At 33.2% G+C, this 25,694-nt stretch overlaps 1 protein-coding gene across 6 annotated transcripts in view; it reads left to right on the top strand.

Moving 5' to 3' along the window:
• The window catches only part of LOC142342791 (uncharacterized), a 68,472-nt gene extending 51,293 nt beyond the window's left edge, over positions 1–17,179 (top strand). For 2 of the 6 annotated variants that reach the window (XM_075394362.1, XM_075394361.1), the window contains 8 exons: positions 3,961–4,272; positions 4,629–4,801; positions 14,557–14,710; positions 14,902–15,023; positions 15,345–15,576; positions 16,185–16,335; positions 16,400–16,444; positions 16,690–17,179. In XM_075394362.1, coding sequence (XP_075250477.1) covers positions 3,961–4,272; positions 4,629–4,801; positions 14,557–14,710; positions 14,902–15,023; positions 15,345–15,576; positions 16,185–16,335; positions 16,400–16,444; positions 16,690–17,023 — 1,523 coding nt within the window. In that variant the 3' untranslated portion in view covers positions 17,024–17,179. The remainder of the gene's footprint in view (positions 1–3,960; positions 4,273–4,628; positions 4,802–14,556; positions 14,711–14,901; positions 15,024–15,344; positions 15,577–16,184; positions 16,336–16,399; positions 16,445–16,689) is intronic. The other 4 variants (XM_075394363.1, XM_075394364.1, XM_075394365.1 and 1 more) reach the window with 4 other exon arrangements.
• Positions 17,180–25,694: the final 8,515 nt, after the last annotated feature.

The following is a 25,694-nucleotide window of genomic DNA, read 5'->3' as shown; positions in this document are numbered from 1 at the left end:
TATGTGCAACACTTACACATTCCTTATAACGGAGCTCCCAATTTTTTAAATTTCAAAATTTTTTGAACATTGTTTTAATTGAAACCCAGTAATGGAAAACAGAAATTTAAGCCCATTACACTAACTGCAGTTGTTTTTGTTGATTGCTTTCGTTTTTTGCTTTCGTTGTAACAAGTAGAAAAAATTGCAAGCGCGGTTGATTATCTCGCCTTTTCAAGTTTTCAATGAAGGCGTTTCGGCCAAAGGTAGTTGAGATAACAATTGGATAAGTTATCCTAGGTTGTCAACAACAGACGAACGCGACGAAGCTATTGAGCATTATTGTATTTCCTTTTCTTAATTAGTTGGTAAAAAAAGTATGCAATCATTGAATAGCAAAGAGAAGAGTTGAATCAAATCATAATTGTAAGGTTGTTATCGCTCTCTCAAAGTTTTCTAAAACAAGGTTTTGCCTTGTAATTGAAAAATGGCTCGGTAACTATGGTTATTTTATGTTATTAGTCAATATGACAATTAATTTGCAAACACAGTGCTTTACGCTAACAATAAAAATTACCAGACGACCGCATTGTCATCAAAATTTCCCAAATCTCAGGCAAATCTATTTGTTGAACGAAAATTGCGACAGTGGATATATATATATATATATATATATATATATATATATATTTATATATATATATATATGTATATATATATATATATATATATATATACAGATATATATATATATATATATATATATATATATATGTATATATATATATATATATATATATATATATATATATATATATATATATATATATATCTATATATCTATATATAACTTATCTAAATTTAAGTCTGTGTACAAAAATTGTACACATAATATTTAAAAACATTATATTTAAATCACCATTCACCTTTGAACGGCTGTCTTCTAAGATTTTCACCCCTGCTTTAGGGTCAGGCTTGAATCAGATAATTAAAAAGGGATCTACGACCAGAAAAATCAGTTTCATTGCTTTTTTCTATTCGATAAGAATTTCATACCAGCATAACATTAATTGCGTTGCGTTTTGCTCTTGATCAGTTCCCAATGTAGGAAATGATATGTTCATACTAAACATGAATCTAATCGCTATTAAGCGACTATGAGTTGTTTTGATTAACGCTCAGGTTTAATTTATTCGTAAAAATTACCCAAAAACATTTTGTTAAAAGATTTCGAAAAATGAGACAATTTTTATTAAGAAATCCATGAAGAACAGAAGGTGACGGTAGCAAAAAGTTTTTTATGAAAAATCTTACAAATACTTCTCCGCGACAGATATCATAATTTGCTCATTAAAATCTTTCTTTTTTCAAGATATCTTACGATATCTGTTCGGTTAATTGTATGCATGGGCCAACGTGTTTACATTACTTGCAACGGAGTTTCAGAATTTTCTACAATTTTCGAAGGAAAGTGTCTGCAGAACAATAAACATGAAAAATCATTTCGACAAAGGCTCAGAAACGGGGCCAAAAGACTTAGAAAGTTTTCTTCCAAATTCCATTGAATACATAACAGTAATTGGAGGCAGTAATTTCAGCCTATTTTAATGATTTCGTTGTTCTGCTGATGTTTGATTACTTTCATGCAGTTTGAACCAGCAGAAGAAGTTGCAAGAAAGCAGGTTGATTTTCAAGCCCTATTATGTGTTGAGTTAATTGCGGCATTTTGACCAGCTCTAGTTGTGATGAAAACTATTGCATATCTTATTGTTGGTTTAAATTGTCAACGCCTGATGAACACGACCAAATTATAAAGGATTGCCATATTTCTTTTTCTTAATTAGGTGGCAAAGAAGTTGTTCAACTGCTCAACAGCGAAAAGGAGATTTGATTTGAATCACTATTCCAAGGTTTTGCCACGTAGTTTGAAAACTTATCAATAGCTTGGATAATTTTGTGGTGTGAGTCAATATGACCCGACAATAATGTAAACCGACGATGAATATTAGCAGACCGCCGTAATTGCCTTGACAATTATCGAAATTGAGGAAAACAATCAAAATATTGTGCATTTTATTAAAATTGTAATATGAACCAAACGATCATTGGATAAAAACTGGTAGCCTGAGGCTCAATTTTCATGGAATTATTGCGTATAGACAATCAAGCAATTTTTCAGTTAAAGAGTATTTTTGAAATTGTTGTTGTTGATGATTCTCATTGTGACTTAATGGTTAGATTTCAAGGATCAGCGATTGCCTGCTGATGAGAAAAATTTTTATTGATTTTTTTCGTAAATTTTTTACTGTCTTTTTTCAAAAACTAAAGAGCGGATATCGATTTTACTGTGTCTGCTTGGTTTGAAAAGAAACACATAAAAAGCCATCCAAGACTACAATTTTCTGCTTGTTGCGAAAATAGAACAATAATTTCAAACACCAAAATTTTAAATTGATTTTTAAGATTCGATGGTTACACTGATATATTTTAGACTAAATATGTTTAGCAGATCTTAGCAGTAGCTAGCTCCAACAATAACCTAGTTCCAGTGACAATCTAAAAACTTCGCCGTACTTTAAGAGGAAAGAAAGGAAACTTTTGCATCAGAACTTTGGTACTTGGTTTCAGGAAGATTGTTTTTTTCTGCGTTTCTCCCTCCAAATTTCTGTCGAGTGGGATTGACGAAGAGAACAGACCGTAACCTATTCTGACACGAGACGAATAAAAAATCTCATCAGTTTTATCTGTATTCAAAATCTAGTGTCAAAAAATATCAAATTTTAATTTCAACGAAACTTTTAATTGGAATTTGCGTTCCCACAGTCAATTTGGCATTCAAGAAATTTTTCACTTAGCTTTTTAACATAGTACAGTGGCTTCAAACACAATTTGGTTTTTAAAAGTTTTGTTGCTCCACTTAGTGTAGTAGTCTGCTTTGTATATATAAATAGATCTTGTTTTTTTCATGTTACCATCTTGACGATAATTTGAGAACGTCATTATTGAAATTGGCAATAATATCTGTGTTTTGATTCTTAGTTGAAATTTTTAGTTCAAGAAAATCGTCGTTGACTAGACCACTCTGTTCAACTGTTCCTCAAAATTTACGGGGAAAAATTTGGGTAGTCACTTCACAGAGGTTGTGGCAGGGCAAATTAGACCTGAATCTTTCAAGAGACCTTCTGTTTTTCTGGATCGAGTTAGCCGCTAAACTAAATGGGCTTTGTGGTAATTAACTACAATCCGGCTTAAGGAAAAAGAGCGTGTATACTACCATAGTAATTACCAGTTGTAAACAATAAATATATTACATTAGGCTGCTCAGACTTAACGTCGGTACCTCAGTAACTTTCAGAATATACTGGTTAAATTTAGCCTGTGCGAACTCTATGACCGCAATATGATCATGATGAAATTATTCTGGAGATGCAATGTTTCAGAAGGGAACTAATTTTTTAATCTTGAAATGCGCTGATTCAGCTCTGAAATGCTCTGAGACTCAAGTACGGGTTACCTTTTGGATAGTTCATCTCAAAACAGATAGAGCACTACTTTCATTGCCACATCGACTAGTGGTAGTTTTCTCACTCGGTCTGGTGCGCTAATCAACTCGAGTTTTAAAAAATTGTTCCGGAACTGTTTTTATCTTTATATAATTTAGTTTCTGTAATCTAGATGGAAGTGGAAATAGCCGGTTCACAATTATCATTCCTTGGAGCTATTACTCAAGTGAGAAAAACGGTATTATTCCGTTTCTTTTTAATCAAGTGAAAGTAATTTCAGAGAGTTGACCCAAAAACGTTACCCTAAACCTTGAGTGCTAAGGTGATATTGAACTATAACAGCTCACTTTGAACGTCAAGAGGTAATTTTCAGGGGAAAAGAACGGGTTAAAAATTCGCAGCTCATAATTCTCTTATGGTTAAAAGTTTTTTATAGCGACTTCTATCTTTGCATGCAAATTTGAATTCTCCTTTTTAGCTCCATTACCGCCACAATCAATCTCCGTTGAAAAAATATACTCAAATGAGCCAAAGGATGCATGCTATATGAGAGCATTTGTGACACCCCCTGAGGGTCTCTGGAGTCATATTGTTGTTGCATACTCACTCAACAAGGAAATGTTGTCCCTCTTCAGTGAGGAAAAGCAAACTATGAACCTTGCAGGATCTGACATGACTACATGGCTGATTTCACTGCCAATTTCGGGAGCTATTTACAAATTTGAAGCATATACGATCAGTCAAAGTGACATTCAAAGCTTGCGATCTGTAGAAGAGAATGTTATAACAGGTAAACAACGCTTTTGTGACAATCTGCAGCTCCAAGAGATGAATTTCACCTTACCGGGTCGAGGGTCACCGTCAACTCAAAAAATATAAAAGATAAGCGGTGAATGCGAAAAACGTTGTAAGATAAGCGGTGAATGCTCAACTGTTGAAGAGAGCAATTGAGAAAAATTGTGGACAATAAAATGTTTTACAAAGATTTTTTAAAGACAAAAACTTTCTAGCACTTGTGCCATTCATCTTGTCTAAAATCTTGAGATTTTATGTTCTTGCAAAATTTCAATCTCTTCTCGACTAATCTTTTATCTCAGTTCTTTTTTCAAAATGGAAGAAAACTAAAAAAAACATTCTGTGTTTCAGATTTACCAGAACTGTTCCAGAGCCGTCCAGTGGTTGTGATCAATGACGATAGTTCCCTATGTTTCATTTGGGAAGTCTCATTGAACAGATCACAAGTGTTTATCAACTCAATATCTGTTAGAATTTCACAATCCAACTGGGCTGCAATCACATCACAGTTTGTGACTTATGAGGTAATTTTTTGAGAACTTTAAGAATGAAAAGGTTGGTTAGCATCCCTTATTAAAAATATCAGTGCGGACTATTTTCTCATGATCATATTAGATATTTAAAAAGAAGAAGCAAAAACATGCAAAAATCAACTAACTTTGTTGAAAAGCAATTACTCTAAGTCGGAGCTGCCAAGTCTGCCGAAGGGTTATGACCAGAAATAATAAACAAACTGAAGAAAGTGCACATCAAAAATCAGTAATTGTTCCGACCCCACTTGTGGGGCAGGAACTATATACTCAAATGGGTTTTTTTTGTTCAGACAATTTTGGCCGATCGATATATTCATCGTAGAGAAAAGTGAGTGGTATCATTAAAAAGCTCATACAGCGTAGAATTCGAAACTCAAAAGATTTTTTCTAATTTCGTTTTTTTTCGAGGAGTTATTGTGAATTGAAGGTTTGAGTGAACACGGCATATTTGGCATGATTTTGTTCACTTTTAGTGTAAATTTTAATCAAATTAAGATTTTTTTTAATTAAAATACCAATTCAAAATTACATTTCTCCCCATAAAAAGAAACAATTTTGAGATCTCAATAGACGAAGGGCAATAAAAAAAACTAGTTCTGGTCTCATAGGGAAGCTTGCTATCAAAAAAAATCGAATTCTATTTGAGAGCTCTAGAAGTTTTTTAGAAATCTTTTCATATTTTTACTGTTTTCTTGAGTCACCAAGAGACTAGTCACTTTTCATACCTAGGTTCCGTTAATGAAAAACTTGATTTAAAGTCAAATGAAGCCCAATGAACAAAAAAAATGTTTTCAAGGCATAGCTCGTGTTTTTTTTTTGCCTTCGATTCTGAGGTTTTGTAATTCAAATGAAATTTTGATTTTCGCTATGTAGTTTTACTAAATTTTGCAGTCCTATCGCATAGTCTCATTGACTAAAAAAACAATTGCTATCCTGGTGAGCATTGGGTTGAGCCTATCTAGACCTTTCAGTGGACAGCTAATGGCTGTTGAGACTTAAAAATTGGTTCTTCTAGAAATTTTTTTAACATTAAACCGATCATAAACTTTTTTTTCGTGAATTTTAAGCCAGTCTCAGTAATAAAAGGATCACCTTCCTTTCTACTGCAACTAAAATTGATTTGGTTGGCGGTCTTATTTTCTAACCATTTGTTATATGACTTCTATGCCACAAAAATTAAAAAAAAACTTTTCGGATATTTTCTTATTATTGGTTCCTCTTGAAACCTTATCACGTTATCCTGATAAAATATCTCCCATTTGCTTACAGAAGACTTTCAGTGTACCATGGACAATGTGTCCAGAGAAAAATTTATGGTTTAAATGGCTTCGACAATTTCTTCTCGCACTTTTCTTCTGAAATTTTTGTTTTTGCCTGTTTCTGTTGTTGTTTCCTTAGTCATGAGACCTATTGTGACGTCTTACTGATTTCCTATGCATGAAAAATATCTTTGACCTCCAATAGAGATATACGCTCCAATTGAACGTATTTATTGGCTTCCGCTAAAAGCTCTTGAATTTAATGTCTGATAAGACTTTAAAAACAATTTTTTCGAATGTACTTTTTTAAAAATTAACCAATCTTAAGATTATTTTCGTGAGCAGTGAGTCAATATCGGTAATAACAAGATCACCGTCCTTTCTACTCCAACTAGGAATGATTTGGTTAGCGTTTTTATCTTCTAACCATTTCTTATATGACTTGTAAGCCACAAACATTTTTTAAAATTTTTAAATTTTTTCTTATTATTGGTTCCTCTTGAGATTTTATCACGCTATCCTGATATTGATATCTCCCCATTGGCTTTTGGAACAAATTCAATGGATCATGGACAAAATTTTCAGAAAAAAGTTCGTAGTTTAAATGGCTTCGACACGTTCTTCTCGCACTTTTCTTATGAATTTTTTTCTTTTTGTCTGTATTTGTTGTTGTTTCCATAGTCATTAGACTCATTCTGATGTCTTACTGATTACCTGTGCATGAAAAAAATCATTGTCCTCCAATGGAGATATAGGCTCTAATTGAAAGTATGTAAATAACCAGAAATAATAAACGTAATGAAGAAAGTGCACACCAAAAATCAGTAATTGTTCCGACCCCACTTGTAAGGCAGGAACTATATACTCAAATGGGTTTTTTTTGTTCAGACAATTTTGGCCGATCGATATATTCATCGTAGAGAAAAGTGAGTGAAATCATTTAAAAGCTCGTACAGCGTAGAATTCGAAACTCAAAAGATTTTTTTTAATTTCTTTTTTTTTCGAGGAGTTATTGTGGATTGAAGGTTTGAGTGAACACGGCATATTTGGCATGATTTTGTTCACTTTTAGTGTAATTTTTATTCAAATTAAGATTTTTTTAATTAAAATAATAATTCAAAATTACATTTATCCCCATAAAAAGAAACAATTTTGAGATCTCAGTAGACGAAAGGCAGTAAAAAAATAGTTCTGGTCTCATAGGGAAGCTTGCTATCAAAAAAAATCGAATTCTATTTGAGAGCTCTAGAAGTTTTTTAGAAATCTTTTCATATTCTTACTGTTTTCTTGAGTCACCTAGAGACTAGTCACTTTTCATACCTAGGTTCCGTTAATGAAAAACTTGATTTAAAGTCAAATGAAGCCCAATGAACAAAAAAAATGTTTTCAAGGCATAGCTCGTGTTTTTTTTGCCTTCGACTCTGAGGTTTTGTAATTCAAATGAAATTTTGATTTTCGCTATGTAGTTTTACTAGTTTTGCAGTCCTATCGCATAGTCTCCTTGACTAAAAAAACAATTGCTATCCTGGTGAGCATTGGGGAGAGCCTATCTAGACCTTTCAGTGGACAGCTAATGGCTGTTGAGACTTAAAAAATGATTCTTCTAGAAATTTTTTTAACATTAAACCGATCATAAACTTTTTTTTCGTGAATTTTAAGCCAGTCTCAGTAATAAAAGGATCACCTTCCTTTCTACTGCAACTAAAATTGATTTGGTTGGCGGTCTTATCTTCTAACCATTTGTTATATGACTTGTAAGCCACAAAAAATTTTTAAAAAAATTTCGGATATTTTCTTATTATTGGTTCCTCTTGAAACCTTAACACGTTATCCTGATAATGACATCTCCCATTTGCTTATAGAAGACTTTCAGTGTACCATGGACAATGTGTCCAGAGAAAAGTTTATGGTTTAAATGGCTTCGACAATTTCTTCTCGCACTTTTCTTCTGAAATTTTTGTTGGCGTTTTTATCTTCTAACCATTTCTTATATGACTTGTAAGCCACAAACATTTTTTAAATTTTTTTTGATTTTTTCTTATTATTGGTTGCTCTAGAGAATTTATCACGCTATCCTGATATTGATATCTCGCCATTGGCTTTTAGAACAAATTCAATGGATCATGGACAAAATTTTCAGAAAAAGTTCATAGTATAAATGGCTTCGACACGTTCTTCTCGCACTTTTCTAATGATTTTTTTCTTTTTGCCTGTATTTGTTGTTGTTTCCATAGTCATTAGACTCATTGTGATGTCTTATTGATTACCTGTGCATGAAAAAAATCATTGTCCTCCAATGGAGATATAGGCTCTAATTGAACGTATGTATTGACTTCCGTTGAAAGCTCTTGAATTTAATGGCTGATAAGACTTTGAAAACAATTTTTTGAATCCTTTCTTTTCAAAATAACCAATCTTAAAGCTATTTTCGTGAACTGTAAGTCAGTCTCAGTAATTACCGAACATACCTTTTCTTCATTTTCAACCAAAATTAAATTAGTTAGAGGTTTAATTTTCTAACTATTGGTGTTATGACTTCGATGCGCGGGTTTTCATAATTTTTTTTTAAATTTTTGGATATTTTATCTTCGTAATTTTGGTTCCTCTTGGAATCTTATTACATTATACTAACATTGATTGTTGCATTGGATTAGATATGACGTTCAGTGGATCATACACAAAGTTTTCAGAGAAAAGTTCAGGGTTTAATTGGCATTCTTCTCGCACTTTTTTTCTCAATTTTTGGATTTTTCCTGTATTTGTTGTTGTTTTCATAGTGATTGAACAATTGTTATGTCTTATTGATGACTTTTGAATGACAAGCCAGTCTCCTTGTTGTCTCATCGGGGCGTAGCTTAGCGTGTTTTTTAGCTTTTGTTAGACGCTCTTGATGTTGATAGTCCGGGTTTTCTCGAAAATTTTGTGCTTTTATTATAATTGTTCATTTCTGTTGAATTGTTGGAGTCAAAATGTTAAAAAAGAAGAAACCCATTGTTTTGAAGAAATGAATTGAAAATAGGAAAATTTCTACTGAAAGTTCATTTTTCAACGGCTTCGACACTTTTCTCAATCAATTTTTTTTGAAGTTGCTGATTTTGTTTTTTATGCTTTAGGTAGCCGTAATTTGCTGACCGGTCCCATAAGCTCGTAATTGAGGATTGAATGAATGGTTTTACCCGAAACTGCCACTTTATTGCGAATGGGAATATGGATTGTGATATAATACATTTTTATGATTTTTAAGGATTTTTCAACTTTTTCAGTTTTTTTGTTCTTTTCGTCAAGTTGTAATTTATTCCCATCATTTACTGGTTTCATATAAGACCATGTATTTTAGAGATTAACCTGCTTTCTGATATTGTTACATAACTGATGTTTTGCTTGTTGGAAAATATGCGTTTTCATAAAATGTTATGTGATTGGTGTATTTTTGTTTCTTTTTCTTTTCCTTTAGCACAATCGCTTAATAACAGATCCCAATGATTTTCAAGTGTGGCCCAATTGAAAATAATTGTTCATTCAGCATAATTTTAGCTGAATAGTATATACAGAAACTGAACTTAAAATACATAATGTTCAGATAATAGCTAATGATTTTAATGGCTTCACTAATTTTGTTTTCGCAATGTTTGTAATTTGTTGTCGTAATTTTTTCTGCATCTTTAGTCCGTGCCTATGGATTAATCTAACCAGAGGCAGGTCTTACTAGTTACATTGTGTCTTTTTGACTAAATATAACAATAATTGTTTCGTTAAAATCTAATTATTTTCAAGAGTTTTGAAATTATTTCGTTTAAAAATTGTTGATTGATTTTTGTATTTCGCCTCATTTTTTCTCTTTGCTGACTTGTTACCTAGTCTCATTAATGAAAAATCCCACCTGATGTGTGGTTAAACAAAAAGTGAATATGTGTAGTTAGGGTTTTGTCTGATTGTAATTTGACGTTGTTACTAGGTACTTTTAAATTAAGATATTGAGTTTTTGCCGTGATATTTTTGTGTTTTCTTTTTTCGCTGTTTTTGTTTTTTTATCGTAGTCTTTTTAATGGCAGATCTCGTTTCAATGAGGCATGTCGTCATTTCGTTCAGTTATTAGTTTGGTCGTGTAACGATTTTTTTAAACTCAAACATCTATTTTTGGTTATCTCTTTGCAAAAATGTAAGTCAAAAGACAGTTAAGTCAAAAATGTAGATGAGCGAGGGTCGGAACATCATGTGCGAACGCACATTAACGAAGCCCCTTGATGATGTTTCAGCTATTTTGTCACATATAGAGTGTTAAATATGAATCAGTTCAGTTTTGTAAACACGCATTTTTTCTTTATCGCTGAAGAAACTGAAAAAAAAAGATTGATAGTCAACAAAAAAAAACTATCCAGAAAAAAATTCAGTAAAAAAACTATTCAGTTGGCCTAATTTAGATATTTTTGGAGCATATAGCATTATGAATCAATTTAGTGTAAATCTATCCCCAACAGAAGCCGGACAAAGTTAAAGTTTATGTCAGATGGTTTAGTTATTCTAGCAGTTGTTTTTATGCAATAAAATCTTCTTAGGAGAACTACTAAGCACCGTTTTTAAAGAATTGTCCCGAAACTAGATTCCAGCTAAACAACGGAAAAATTGCGCAATTGGGCAAGCAATTGTAGAGAATAAGCTAGAGCAAATCCTTAATACTGTATTTATGGGTGAACGTACACCTCTGAATCGTACCTGCCTCCTCCATTGAAAATTGATCCAACGTTAATATTTGAAAATCACTTAAAATGGATAGAGTAATTCATTTATTATGCTTACTGAGGTGCCACATTCTCTTATTGAGGTCATACTATATAACTTCGAAACTATTCTTTCAGTAGCATGTTTTTGCTAGCACCCGTACTTGAGTCTCAGCATTTCAGCGGTGAACCTTCTGAAACGTTACAAATTTCATTTGTATTTCAATCTCAATGTGTATTTTAAATTTCTGTATGCCCAGTTTTCAATCTCAATGTGTATTTTAAATTTCTGTAAGCCCAGTTTATCTTCAGTATGGTTATTTATATTGCGCTTACCCAGGCCGATTTTATACTGCATAGTCTGAAAAATTACTCATGAACCAAAATTAAATCTGAGCCGCGTCATGTCATACTTTTGTAGCTTAACTGGTAAATACTATAGTAGTATACGCGCTCTTTATACGTAAGCGAGCTTGTAGGTAATTACCTCCGATCCGACCTAGCGTAGTGGTTCTGTCTTGCTAAGCAATTTTTTTCAAGATGTTAATTTTACTCGAAAATGAAGACTAACCAATGGGAGATGAACAGAGTAATGGCCATCCTGGAAAAGGGGATTGTCTTTGGACTGATTCAGCACTGATTTGCTGTGACACTAACCTCCGGGTACCTACTGCTACAAGCAACGAACTAAGCATTGCATATTTATTTATGAAGAGGGCTAGCTGAATTCTGTGCGTAGGCACTGGAAGTTCAGAAATCAAAAAAGCGAATTTATTGTAAAAGAAAAAAAACGACGCATAAGTAACTGCTTTTTGTTCCAAACCACATTAGTGGGGGAGGGGGAGAACTCAATACACAAATGGGTTAAATGTTCAGTCATTTTTGGCCGATCGATATATTCATCGTAGAGAGCTGTGAGTAGTATCATTAGAAAGTCCACCCAGAGCAGAATATGAAACTAACATTAATTTTTAGATTTTTTCATTTTACAGGGAGTTATCGATGTTTGAAGCTTTAAGATTAATAGACGAATTTCTGTTGTTTTTATTCACATTTTCCAAAATTTTTTCCTATATATTTGTCAATTTTGCTAGAATATGTTAAAAATGTATCAAAAAACTGTTGTTGTTTTGTTTTTTGCAGATAGAAAGAGTTTGGCTGACGTTCTCATCTAATATGGCGGCTCAAACGGTCGCTACATATTTCAATAAATCAGCTATTTTTCATCAGAAATTGAAAGAAATAAGCTTCTTTAGTCCATTCGCCTGATTTTGCAGTAAATGAACACGTAAAGATTCCTGACACAATTTGCATCCACTAATGCACGAGATGGCTAGTTTACTTCTCTGCTCTCTTTGAAAAGTTTCTGGCTATGAAATTTTGTCTGTTTTCAGCTAATATGACTCGATGATTATACAAACAGCATCATTTCTCTGTAATCTATGAATATGTTTGTTAAACTATCTATATTCATTACACTGGGCAACAATTCAAGTTCTCAATGAACAAAAAGTATTATAAAGGCTAGATTTGGTCTGTTCATTGAATTCCAAAATCCACAAATAGACCGGATTATAATTAGTTGCTGTATTTTTTTCTAAAACAGTATAACTCTTTATGTTCATCGCAGATCAGAAGCGTTTAATTCAAGTCTCAGTATTGCCAGGTCCAATTGGTTTCATAACAATTGCCAGTTAATGTTTTCAAATTTTTAATCAAAATTTTATGGTCGTTTTGTTTTTTGAAATTATTTTTTTCAAAACAAACCATGGATTATAGAGCTTTGCCACTGTTTTTCCCATAAATCGGTCAACTTGAAGCTTCGTTTCAGCAAAAACAGTATCTGTATTATAACTAATTAAATAATAAATCCTATTTCCCATTTAAGCTTTCAGTATTTGTTTTCTGTCTTTGATGCTAATAGTTTCACAAAAAAAACTGATTTTCAACATTAGACAATTTTTCAGGTTTTTTTGTCACATTACCAAATTATTGATAGGTCACTTGACACATTATTGGTTTTTAAAACCAAAGCATATTGAACATACAATTTTTTTGGAATAGGTTATGGTTTAAACGGCTGCAACAGTTTTCTAGAAGTTAATTGAATTTTTTACTTCTGTTTTTAGTTGCCTTCCATCTTGTAGCAGCATGAGAGTTTCTGAATAACAAGCGATCTCAATGGATCGCTATGAAGGAACACGTGAACTTGTTTACTGACTTTAGTTGGTAGCTGACGATTTTCTTATTGTCTTTGAAAATAATTATTTCATGAAATTTAAAAGAATTTATTCATTTTTCGTCTATTGTTATTTTTTTTAATATTTGTTACCTAGTCACATCAATAAAGGGTCTCATATCACGTTGCAAGCGTAGAAAAAGGATCCAATTGGACATATCTAATGGGTTAAGTGAACTCATTATGGTGTTAACGGCTTCGACGCTGGTTTTAATAAACAAAATTTTTTTCTCAATTTTTGTCTCTTTTTAACGGTTTTTTGTAAATTTAGGACATATTTTGGTTTAAAAACTCTCAATGGCCCCATTTAGAGGATTAAACAAGTCTATTTTTTTCATTTTATAGCTAATGATTTTCATTATTTGTTTTCAAAAAAAAATTGCTTAAAACTTTGCTTTTTTCTCCTCTATTTGTTACGTAGTCTCATTAATGAGTGATTACATACACTTTAATGGCGCTCAAAATACGCGAAACTAAACACTTTGTTTTTTTGGGGGATTTAAGATTATATAGGCTTCGACGCCGCATTCTCGCGAAAAGTATTGGAGGTTTTGTTTTTTTTTCTGTAGTTTTTTTTGTAACGTATGAAAAAAGCTAATATTGACAGGACCCATTTTCTTATTTTATTGAGTTGTAAATCATCGTGTTACCACGTACTTAATGGTTTCTGTTCATATCTAATGGGTTTCATTGTTTTGGAACCAACTGTTTTCAAAAAAATATATGGGTAATTTTTAAGTTAGCCGCTCTTGTTTTTTTTGTCTACTTGCTACCGAATCTCAATAAGGACTAATTCCATTTTGTTTCCAGTGTTGATTAATAAACTAGTCATTTTGTGTTTTTTAGGTTTTATCTGACATTATTTAGACTTTGTTATCAAGTTTTTCTGCAAAGAGACTTCGGGTTTTGAATCTTATTAATGGTCGTTGTTGTTGTTGTTGTTGTTGTTTTATTTTGTTGTTTGTCTTGTATCGCATTCTTACTAATGGCAATTATCCTTGGCCCTCTAAAGCGACAATTTTTTAGTCCACTGAATGATTTGAGTTGGCCGCATTTCCTATTCATACACCAGTTTTTCCAAAAAAAATTGAAATGTTGAAATTTTTCTATCCTCTCCTCATTTGGTAGACAAGTGAGCTGAAAATGTGGATAGTCGGGGTCAAAACATTATGCGTGAACACACATTACTGAGCCTCCTTGTTTGTAACAACAGCAAAATGTCATAGATGCAGGCATGCGTAGCCTCATACATTTATGATTGATGCGGCTCTTTGAGAAACCAAATGACATAACTAATCTTTTTTGATAGCATTTAACTTATTATACCTTCAAATTCACATACAAATTATACCTTCAAAATTACATAAAATATACAAATTTCTTTAAGTAAATTACTACATTTTCATGCCGCCAGGTTTTGTAGACGATTAAGAATGTCGTTATTAGTTTGTCATTTAGATTTTCGACTTATTCTATAATTTTTTTCCAGAAACAAATTCGAGAAGAATAATGAACCTTTTTTCTCTTCAGCAAGCAGTTGGCTTGCAGTGCTTTGACTTGTCTGAGACTGAGGTGGTTAGCTCATCAGGAATTCAACTGAGCATCTGGGCAGAATCCTCTCACCCTCAATTGGGCCGCACTTCATCTTCTCCTAGGAACACTTTCACCTATTCTCTGAACTCAGGTTCCATATTCGTAATATTAGATCTCTTTTTGTCAGATCACAGTGAGAATTTACAAGCTCATTTTAAATTAAATAAATATATACAGTGCAGTTTTTTTGACATGATAGACTTAAAGACATCAAAATCTTGAGGCAAAAGCAGATATAACATTGCTCATCGACTGTTCAAAGATATACTTCTCTGTGCTCAGGTGCGTCAATTGAAACGTCCATTTCGACCGAATGCCCAGTTGACCAGAATGATGTGTGCTTAATTACCCTCATTCTCGCGCCACCGCCCCCAAATTTGGAACTCTTTGAAATCACATTAAAGGTAACCACAATAAACCGCCACTTCTCAAATTTACGCCCAGGTTGCCCGAACTTGAGCGTACTAAGAATGTATTAAGAATTTTACGGTCCTGTACTAATGCCTTCCCGAGATTAATAAGATGCTGCATTGATGCCTTACAAAGCTTAATAGGGCGCTGTGAACAGTAGCTTCGTTCTCTTTTTTCTGGGGACTAGGAAGCTAAATATAGTATGAAACATTAATAGCTTTTAGAATTTAAGGAAAAATGAACGAAAAGTTAATTTCCTTCTGATTGTTCTATTGGTTCTTGTCATTTCTAATTTGTCATTCCTTGCTTCAAAGATTTCGCGCAACAGCGGTTCAGTGAGGCAGCGACTGAAACGGTCAACAGAAAGTACGGAGCATATAATATCTGGATCTTCTTGTGACCTCATATCAAATACTACAGCACAGTGTTTGTTTACGGTGCCTGCATTTATGGGAGATATTGACCAAGTGGCTTCATTCGACATTTGCTTATTTGAGTTTTGTCTGCCTGGAGACTTTTCTGATACAATAGAGAAAATCGATCAAGGTCAGGCAACACTTTGAGAAAGCTCCCTCTGTGATTAACAGGAACAATTTCTCCAAGCTCTCACCTTTATCATTTGAGAAAAATGTTATGAAACTTGTTTTGTAGCACACCAAATAAACTGCCGTTATTCGACTTCAAATTGATATATTGCAAGAACTAACGAAGGCGATACAATCAATAGGCAACCTATGTAATTAAATTTGAGCATACTCAACCTACGACAAAAAAGAGAGTTTCGAATCACTTGACAACCTCATAAAAAAACTACAAATTTGCAACTACTTCCTAAATTTTTGTGTGGATAATGTTTTGTTTGCGTGAAATCGCACTTTTTACTCAAATTCACCGCATTGGCCAGAAGTCTACCGAACGGACAGTTGACCAAAGCCTCGATTGTATACATAATATATTATTAGAACGACTCCGCCTCTGCGAATATCTGCTCGTTTGAAAAGCTTTTTCATTCAAAAGCAATAGTTCTGATGGTCACAGATTATTTCTTTCTGAACCTTTATTATGGATTTTTATCATTATGATCATTCAGCTGAGCTAGCTCTATGTGTAAACAAACAGCTGTGGTAACAGAGAATATTCAAGTCATGTTTTAGTCCCTACAAATACACCAGATCCAAATAAGGAAAACGAGGATTCTGCATCAGCACTGATCATACCAGTTGTTGCTGGTGCGGCTGTGATGTTTGTCATCGCAATGGCTATAATTACATTGGTTATATTTTGCAAATGTCGCAAAAGTGCATGGTACGTTTTTTCGGACAATTTTCAAAAATTCGTAGGCGAGGCATTGAAATTTTCTGGTTTTCAGTTTCAAAACACAGAAGAAAGAAGGAACTGATTATGACTATGTGAAGTAAGTTTTTCGTCGGCGGCTTTCCAAAATTTGATGCTAGGAAACGGAGTTTACTGTTGTTGACTTATGAGGAGCTCTGAAAACTACATCGGAAAATCAGAATGTCGGAATATATGAAAAATATGAGAAAAAAGGTTTAAAAAGAAAATAGAGCCATTTTCCATTTCAAAAAGGTAATTGGTTTTTGCTCACTCTCTGTGATAAACAAACAAAACCTTCTTTGTAAGAAAGGTGCTCAATTTCAGACCATACTCAACTCCATCAGATCCAGCTCACGGATACATAAACCCAGATTTGCCAGCTACATCAACTGAGTACGACATAATTCCTCTGGAATATCACATCATGACTAACACAAATCAACAATTACGAATAGAAGAAAACGACGATGAACCATATGAAGAAGTCAATGCGAACTATCGACATCCTGATGTGGACAGCAATGACGTCACCATAGATGAGCTGAAGAACACTTATGAGTTGACAACTCAGAACACTGACCAGTATGAAATTTCAACGCGAAGCCACCGAGAGAGCTCTGTAATGCCAAATCTTGTAGCACAGAACGAGTATATCTGATTGCACGTTATACAGAGAAAAAACCCAATTTATGAATTGTTTTAGAGGAAAAAAATGAGCCTTTTTGATGCAGGTTTAATTAAATCATTAATAACAGAGAACAACTTTTACAATTTTTGCAAAAAAAACTGAAGTTTGAACCTTTCTGAAGTCTGTTTGCAGCATGGCAAAAAAATAGCGACACGCTGATCAACCATCTCGTCGACAAAAAGTTCTTTATTGGTACGAATATCGAGCGGAAAAACATTTCCCCAATAGGCTCCCATTCAACTAACATCTATACCTTTCAATAACAATTAATTCAGTCAATTTTTTGGAATTTAATGAGAAAAACAAAGAGAAATTTAAAAGATATTCAAGTGATGAATTTCTCCTCGTCAAAAAAGACAACTGAAATAGAAACTCTCGCCCTATTTAATTTCATTGGTTTTATATACAGCGAGAAAACGCCATTAAAGGACAAAAGACGGCAAAATTTGCAAATCTTTTGAGTAAACGAAACGATGGTTCAATTTTAGATTCTTTGAACAATGTAAAGTGTAATGAATTGATGAGTGGAATCTGTAAATTCAGGAATTCTACGGTGAATCGAAATTTCATATAAATACCAAGCACGACATCAAAAAGGACGGAAAGTATCAATAATTTATCAGCGCAACATTAATTTTGAGTTTAAAAAATTAATTAATAACGGACTTATTAAAAATCAAAATCATTTTCACTTCGTATTTTAAACTCACCAATTCAAAGACCAATTCTCACACTTGATTCAAATGTCCTCAACAATTCAATTCATAAAAAAGTATCAGACGCTTAAAATTGGCAGTCTAATTCAATTAATGTCTCTAATTTTGAATTCAAGTGCGGAGCTGGAGACAGCGTAACTTACCACCACTGAATTGCACACGAGAATTGCACTGGAGAAGCACTTATAGATTTAAAGGTTTTTAAAATAACAGATTTGCTGGTCGAATTTCAAACAGCATTACGAAATACACTAATTAGATTGAACAAAATATAATACTCCTCAGATGACATTTTGATATTAAGCAAAGAAAACCTCAGCAGCCACATGGAACTTCAAAAAAATAGAGCAAGAAATACTGCGAAAAAGTTCAAAGAAGCGTTATTTCGCAGATCATCAATCAATTGAGATGTTGGGTAGAAAATTTAATCAAACTCGACAAATACTTTTTGGACAGAGAAAAAGACAATATCCTAAAAAATAAGCCAACAAAAACTCTGAAAAAAGTTGATCTTTTCTGGGGTCTTTACATCACTTGATTAACTTCATTCCAAATCTGTTTTTAAAATTATGTCAACATCCACTTCGAGCAAGACTCATACTTTCAACTAAATTCTTTTTTGCCGAAACATGGAATACGTTTTCAAAAAAAAAACAAAAAAATGCTTAAACTAACGAAAATCATGAGCCTTCCCAAGCTAGATAAGAATCCAATAAGACGCATCTCCCTTCGCAATATTTAATGCAGAACACAAGATTCCCGATCACGAAGAAAGAAAAACAGTCGCATTTGTTTCGCCTTGTCCGAATTCAATCGAGTTGAATAGACGTGTACTTTCAACAATTCAATACGTCTATGTGTAGTTTGGACTATCTATTTCTGTTTAAATATCACTTATATTGACAAAAACTCACGCCATAACTAACCACATGGACTAATCTTCCATAGGGAAAACCTACATGGCCAAAGCATTGTACTTCAGTGGTTTAACTCTAGATAAATCTAGATCAACCGTGTACTAACATTTGATTTTGAAATTGAACAATCGCCAAACACACGCAATGACTTAATGCATCAATTTTTTGTCCTGATTTGCATCACATTTTTGTTAGAATTTCACCACCTGATGACTGCTATTTTAGCTGGTATATCACAAAGCAAAAATTTCCCAGTACACAAGTCGCAACACGAATAGCCTTGAATTTAGAAACAGCCAGATAAAGTTTACAAAAACACAAGCCTCATTCGCGCCACTAATTTTTGTTCTAAAAATGAGTAACCAAAGAGCAGATAGTGAACAAATTTATTCATCTCAATTTCGAAGTGTTAAGACAATTAACTCAGAAAAGGAAAAAATGTGAAATAACAGTCCAGCAATTTTTCAGCAAACGAGATACTTAAATCTGCCAAAGCAAAGTATTCTATCAAAAGTCATATTTAGGGAAGAAGGACGGTAGGAAACCACTGATACTCAGACGCCGGACATGCAAAACATCCCAACAATCTCATCCTTGAAACTACAGTCAACGAATTTACTGATCTATACTGAGATTCAATCAATTTTGACACTTCAAAGCTTTAACGAAGAAATTACCCGTATCGTAAAACTTAAGCAATCAATCGATTTTATAGAGATTTTCTTAGGCTAAGACTACATTTTGCCAATATATGGGGTATATTTATAGAAACTTGCAGCTACGATAGCAAGCAGTTTTTTAAACGGATTTAAAGCGATTTAACAGTTGTCTTATTTTCTCGCGACCGATTTTTAGCCAATCAGAATTGAGCAAAATTTAGCTTTGCGAAAACAAAACTGCTATAATAAACACATTATAATCGCGCATGATTTCGTCGTTTAGTTGTTATAATTTCAATCCCAAATTTGGTTTTACATTTTTTGGCTTCATGTTTTCTTTTCAGATTGAAATTGAGATTTAATAACGCGTCACAGCCCAAGATTCCAGGCAAACTTTTACAGAGGTTTGTAATGTCAATTCAACAAATTTTTTACATTATTTTTTGGCTTCACAAAATGTTTTCTTTCCATATTCAAATTGGAGATTTACAACATCACAGCCCAAATATTTATCACCCAAAGACCAAAAATCGGTTAGTTCAATTTGGATTTTTGAGTTTCAATTCAACTAATTCAGTTATCCCTTGATTTCAAGCAAACGATCGCCAAAAAAACGGGACAACAGTAAGTCAGCTCCTTCAAAATATACGAAAATTATTCAAAAATAGGTCCGAAAAACGAACCAATAAGCCGAAAAATTGTCGAAAATCCATTATTTAATCAAAAAATTTGCTAATTTTACACTATTTGAAAAACTTTCAACGTTTCACAGCATTTTGTTCTCTATTTTGGATGCCGATCTTCTGTTTTCTCAATCTGCCTTTGACATTCAATCCATCTTTGATATCTTCTATGCAGGTATAATCTATTATTTTATTCAAAAATTGTGCTAATTTTACAATATTTGAAAAATTTTGCTAATTTTTTACAAGGTTTTACAGCATTTTTTCCTCTGTTTTAGATGCAGATCTTCAGTTTCTTCATCTGGGCACCTGTTGAGCCGATGGACTTGCTGTTGCGAAGGTATCACATGGAGCGGAAGGACTGAAACTGATGAAAAACTGATGGACTTGAAACTTTAAATTAAATCTTTCAAAATAAATGAAATGTTAATATAAAATTAAAAATATATCGGTTTTCAATAAGCGGAGATAATAATCTATTTAAGGGAGTCTTTGTAGCTCAATTTAAATCCATTTCAAATGTTCTCTAAACGACTATAATCCATTTTTTTCAACATAAGTAAATGGATTTAAGAGGATTTAAATCGTTAAAATGGTCCCAGATTGAGGCCGTAGAAGGGATTTTGTTGATAACATTTTTTAATGAAAACCGCTATAAAATCAATTTTTATCTCAATTGTTCCAATGCGGGTACTGACCAGTTTGACATACCAAGACGCAAAACTAAAGGAAATGAAGGATTGAGTGCTCAGAGGGAATGAGGGGAAATGAATCAAAATATTGGTTCATCCGTAGTTATTGGTTTGATTTCGAAAGCATATCCCGTTAACTTTGCGTAGCGAGACAAAAAATATCCTCAATACAGTAAATGACGAGACTTTGAAGAGCCAAAACACCACAAGAATTCTGGGAGCTGGATAATGACAGATGAGGTAATAAATAACTGGAGATATTATTTGAAATGGGATTTTCTCCCCACGTGTCAAATTTTTTCTCCCCACGGCCCCATACGTCACAAAACTTATCCTTCTCAAAGTTTCCGTCTGCCAAGATATTTGCCCACTCAAACAAACAAAATTACAATACAAAATTACTGCAAAATTGATGGAGGGCGTGTCAGGCATTACTGAATTTGATTAAATTAAATATCAAAAAATGGAAAATTATTAACCTTTTGCGAGCTTTCCGTTTCCCTACGCTTGCAAAAGCTGTTAATCTTCCAACAATTTGATATATAATTTTGCAGTGCTCGCCGTGAATTATTATACTATTTTGCAGTAACTTTTGAGTAATTTTTTTGGTGTGAGTGTAAGAATATCTTTTCCGACGGAAATTTTTAGAAGCAATTTTTAAAAGATAAAGGTATGTTGCTGGGTCTATTGTTAACCTACAGGGCCTGTAAAGTCTATTTGAATATCTTTGCTAGTCTCAGTACATTTTTCAAAACATTTTTTTTCATTAATGGCTTCATTGATCTAAACGTTTAAAAATATCTTTGAATCGTGGGGCGTAATTTGAAGTTTTGTCCACACATTTTCAATTCAAATATGAGCTCCAAGTCTTTAATAACAAACTGCCATTCTCCAGCTCCAGGTTGCTTGCTGTGTTTTATTCTTGCATTGAGGATATCTTCTTTCTCGTCACTCATAAATAGTGGGATTTTCCTTCAAAAGCTAACCAATAACTGCGGATGAAATAATTCTTGTCATTTCTCCTTATTCCTGCAGAGTCAATTCTTCAATTCCTCTAGCAATGCGTCTTTGGATGTCAAACTGGTCAGTAATGTTTCTATTAAATTTTTTGAAGAGCCGAAAATTGATTAATTTGAATGTAGATCAGTAAATTCGATCAGTTCAGTTTCAGGGATGAGGTGTAGTGATATTTTTTTGGTGTGTCTGGTACTTGAGCTTCAGGGGTGTCCTGTGCGCCATCGTTCTTAAATTTAAATTTTTGATGTATATTTTACATAGGCAGATTTTGGTATCTCATTTGGTGATGAATTGCTGAGCTATTCCTTCATAACTTTTTATTTTTTGAGTTAGTGCTCTTGATTTTATAAAATTGATCGTTATCTGCTCCTTGCTTTCTTGATTTTAGAAGTAAATTTTTTGGAGAAAATGAGGCTTGTAGTTTTGTAAACTTTATTTGGTTGCCTCTAAATTCAATGCTATTCGTGTTGCAATTTGACTACATTTTTTCTTGTTTAGTAGGAAATGTTTTGCATTGCGTTATACCAGCTAAGTTAGCAGTCATCACGTTGTACAACTCTAACAAAAAAGTGATGCAAATCACGAAAAAAATTAATGCACAAAGCCATTGGGTGAGTATGGTGATTAACAAATTTCAAAATCAAATGCTAGTACACGATTTATCTGGATTTACCTAGAGTTAATCGACTGCAATAAAGTTTTTTGGACATGTAATTTCTATTATGGACGAGGAGGCTAGTAAAGACTGTGAATTTGTGTCAAAATAAGTAATGTTTTAAAAACTTGATAGTCGCCACCCCAAATAAAATCTTTGAAACGTTGAAGATGTACGTCTGTTTAACTGACTTGAATTCGGAAAACGGGAAACAAATGCGACTGTTATTCTGACCTCATCATCGCACATCGTGAGTGCTGAATTGAATCTTGTATAGACACAAAAACAACCCTTCAATTCTACCTCAAAAACTACAGTAAAGATATTTACTGGTCTATATTGCGATTCACTCAATTTTGGAACTTCAAAGACTTTATCAAAGAAATTACTGACCAGTTTGACATCCCAAGATGCAATACTAAAGGAAATGAAGGATTGAGTGATCAGAGGGAATGAGGAGAAATGAAAAAGTATTGGTTCATCCGTAGTTATTGGTTTGATTTCAAAGGCAAATCCCGTTAACTTTGCGTTGCGAGACAAAAGATATCCTCAATACTGTAGAAGACGTCTTTGAAGAGACAAAACACCGCAAGAAACCTGGGAGTTGGAGATCAGCAGATGCAGTAGCAAAAAATTGGATTTCATATTTAAATAGGTATTTTGAAAAAAGAAATTGTAAAAGAGGCCCCACGCGTCAATTTAATAAAGTTCAAATTAATGAACCCATCAACAAAAATTTATAGATTCCTTCGCCAAGATAATTTCACACTCAAACGGAAATTTATTCATCATTACTACAAAATTGTGCTTTGATGAAGGGGTACCACGCACATTTGAATTTGACTAAGTTAAATGTCAAATAAAAGAACAATTTGCGAGCGTTCAGTTGTAATTTATTGTGCTCCAATTATGTCAGTTTTTTTACGCATGCAAAAAGTTGTGAATTTTCCAACGATTTGACATTTGATTTGATCAAATGTAATATTGCTTGGCCCACCGCGCATTAATATAAAATCTTTCAGTTATTTTGAATAATTTTTTGGTTTGAGTGTGCGAATATCTTGAACGACAGAATTTTTGAGGAGCAATCTATAAAAGATAGAAGTATACGTCTTGATCTATTTTGTGACATATAGGGTCTGTAAAATCTGATTGTAAAATCTTTGCTAGTATCTTTACATTTTTTCAAAACATCGTTTTTCGTTAATGGCTCCATTGATGTAAACTTTTAAAAAATATCTTTGACGCGTTGGCTTTTTTTGAAATTTTGCCCAGAATTTTCCTTTTGATATATGAGCTCCAAGTAATGATTGTCACATCTGCCATTCTCGGGCTCCCAGGTTGCTTGCTGTGTTTTGGATCTTCAAGGACGTCACTGCAGGACATCGTTTTTTCGTCACGCAAAGATGATGGGATATGCCTTTAAAATCAAGCCAATAACTGCGGATGAGCAATAATTGTTTTATTTCTCCTCATTCCCCAGAGCATGCACTCCTTCAACTAATAACTGCAGATGAGCAATAACTGTTTCATTTCTCCTCATTCCCCCAGAGCACGCACTTCTTCTTCAATTCCTCTAGCATTGTGTCTTGGGATATCAAACTGGTCAGTATTCTCTTCGTGAAATTCTTTGAAGGGCCAGGGTGTTTTCAGAGGTGTCTTATGCGCCCCCGTCCTTAAACTGAATTTTGATAGATTATTTTGCATAGGCAGATTTGGGCATCTCATTTTGCGATGAATTGCTGAGCTCTTCTTTCATAACATTTTTTTTGAGTTAGTTGTCTTGATTTCATGATATTGAGATGAATAAAAAATTCACTATCTGCGTTTTTTGACTGATTTTAGAAACAGTTTTTTGAGAGCAAATTAGGTTTGTAGTTTCGTAAATTTTATTTGGTTGCCCGTAAGTCAAAGCTGTTCTTGTTGCGATTTTAGTACTTTTTCTTGTTTAGTTGGAAACGTTTTCCATTGTGTTATACCAGATAAATTAGCATTCATCATGTTGTGAAACTTTAACAAATTTTGATCCAAAGCAGGAGAAACTTTTTGCAAAAAGGCAATGGGTTTGTATGGTAACTGTTAAATTTCAAAATCAAATGTTAGTAGACGGTTTATCTACATTTTTCTAAATCCAATCCGCTGCAATACAATTTTTTATTGCCTTTTGAATTTCAATCAGGTAAACTGTTATTTTTTAAAAAAAGTTATAAATTTATTTTTGCTTATCATGTCAACGCTGATTAAAATAAAAATACAAAGCCATGGAGTTTTTGGAACTATATTCTACTGGCATTAAGCGTTTTATAATTCAATGATGGTAATTCATGTTGTTTTCTGTTCCGCACTTGAACTTAAAGTTTGGGAGTTTAACTGAATTAAGCGGCCAATATTAGGCTTCTGATACTTGTTTTCTTATGATTGATTTAGTTGAGCATCTTTGAATTAGGTGCCAGAAAAGATCTTTGAGAGGGTGAGATTAAAATATGATGTGAAATGGATGTTGATTTTTAATAAGTCCATTAAGAACTATTTTTTAAACTCAATTTTCATGTTGTGCTGATAATTTATATATACTTTTTGCCCGTTTTGATATTTTCCTGCTATTTGCTTGTTTTTTTTCTATAAAATTCAAATTGACTGTACAATTGCTCAATTTAGAGCTTTACCCTTTGAACTGAAATTTTTTAATCACAAAATCTAAAATTGGCCAATCGTTTGTTTATGTAAGAAATTGTTTATGCGAAGTTTGGAATAACATAGCTGTTTTCTGCTCTAACCAAGCCAATAGTAAGCAAAACGGTTTTTTACCATCGAGTCAAAATTTTTATCGGACTATGTTCCGGAGTTGGGACAATTTGCTTGCATCTAATTTTGATTTTTGTTTTTAGAGAACTGGGACGGTCATTTCTTAGTCATTTTCTAATAATTCAAAAAAAATTAACGAAAAGATCGGCAACCAAGTAAATGTTCTATTTGTTGAGTTTTTAAAACAGTTCATATGTCAGAAAAACAAACAATTAGGATTTGCAAAGCAACCGATAAAAATATTTTTATTGTAGAGGTAGGATTTTGTTGTTTGCATCTACTTGCTTGAACACTTGATTGTACGAGTTTCCTGAAGATGAACTTGTACAAATGTTAAATACTGTAAAGAAGTATTGTACTTGGTGAAATAGTTGTACTGGTGAAGCAGATGTAATGGTTAGGTCTGCTTGAAGTCCCTCAGAACTTCTGGCGTTTATCGAGAACCGCGAAGCGGTTCGAGATATTAATTCAGAATTTTGAAGTGACTTTTGCAGAGT

The sequence above is a fragment of the Convolutriloba macropyga genome, chromosome 7, assembly GCF_964194025.1.
Source record: "Convolutriloba macropyga chromosome 7, txConMacr16.3, whole genome shotgun sequence".
NCBI lineage: Eukaryota > Metazoa > Xenacoelomorpha > Acoela > Convolutidae > Convolutriloba > Convolutriloba macropyga.
Note: the sequence above shows the minus strand (reverse complement) of the source record. Positions and strands in the feature narration are given on the sequence as shown.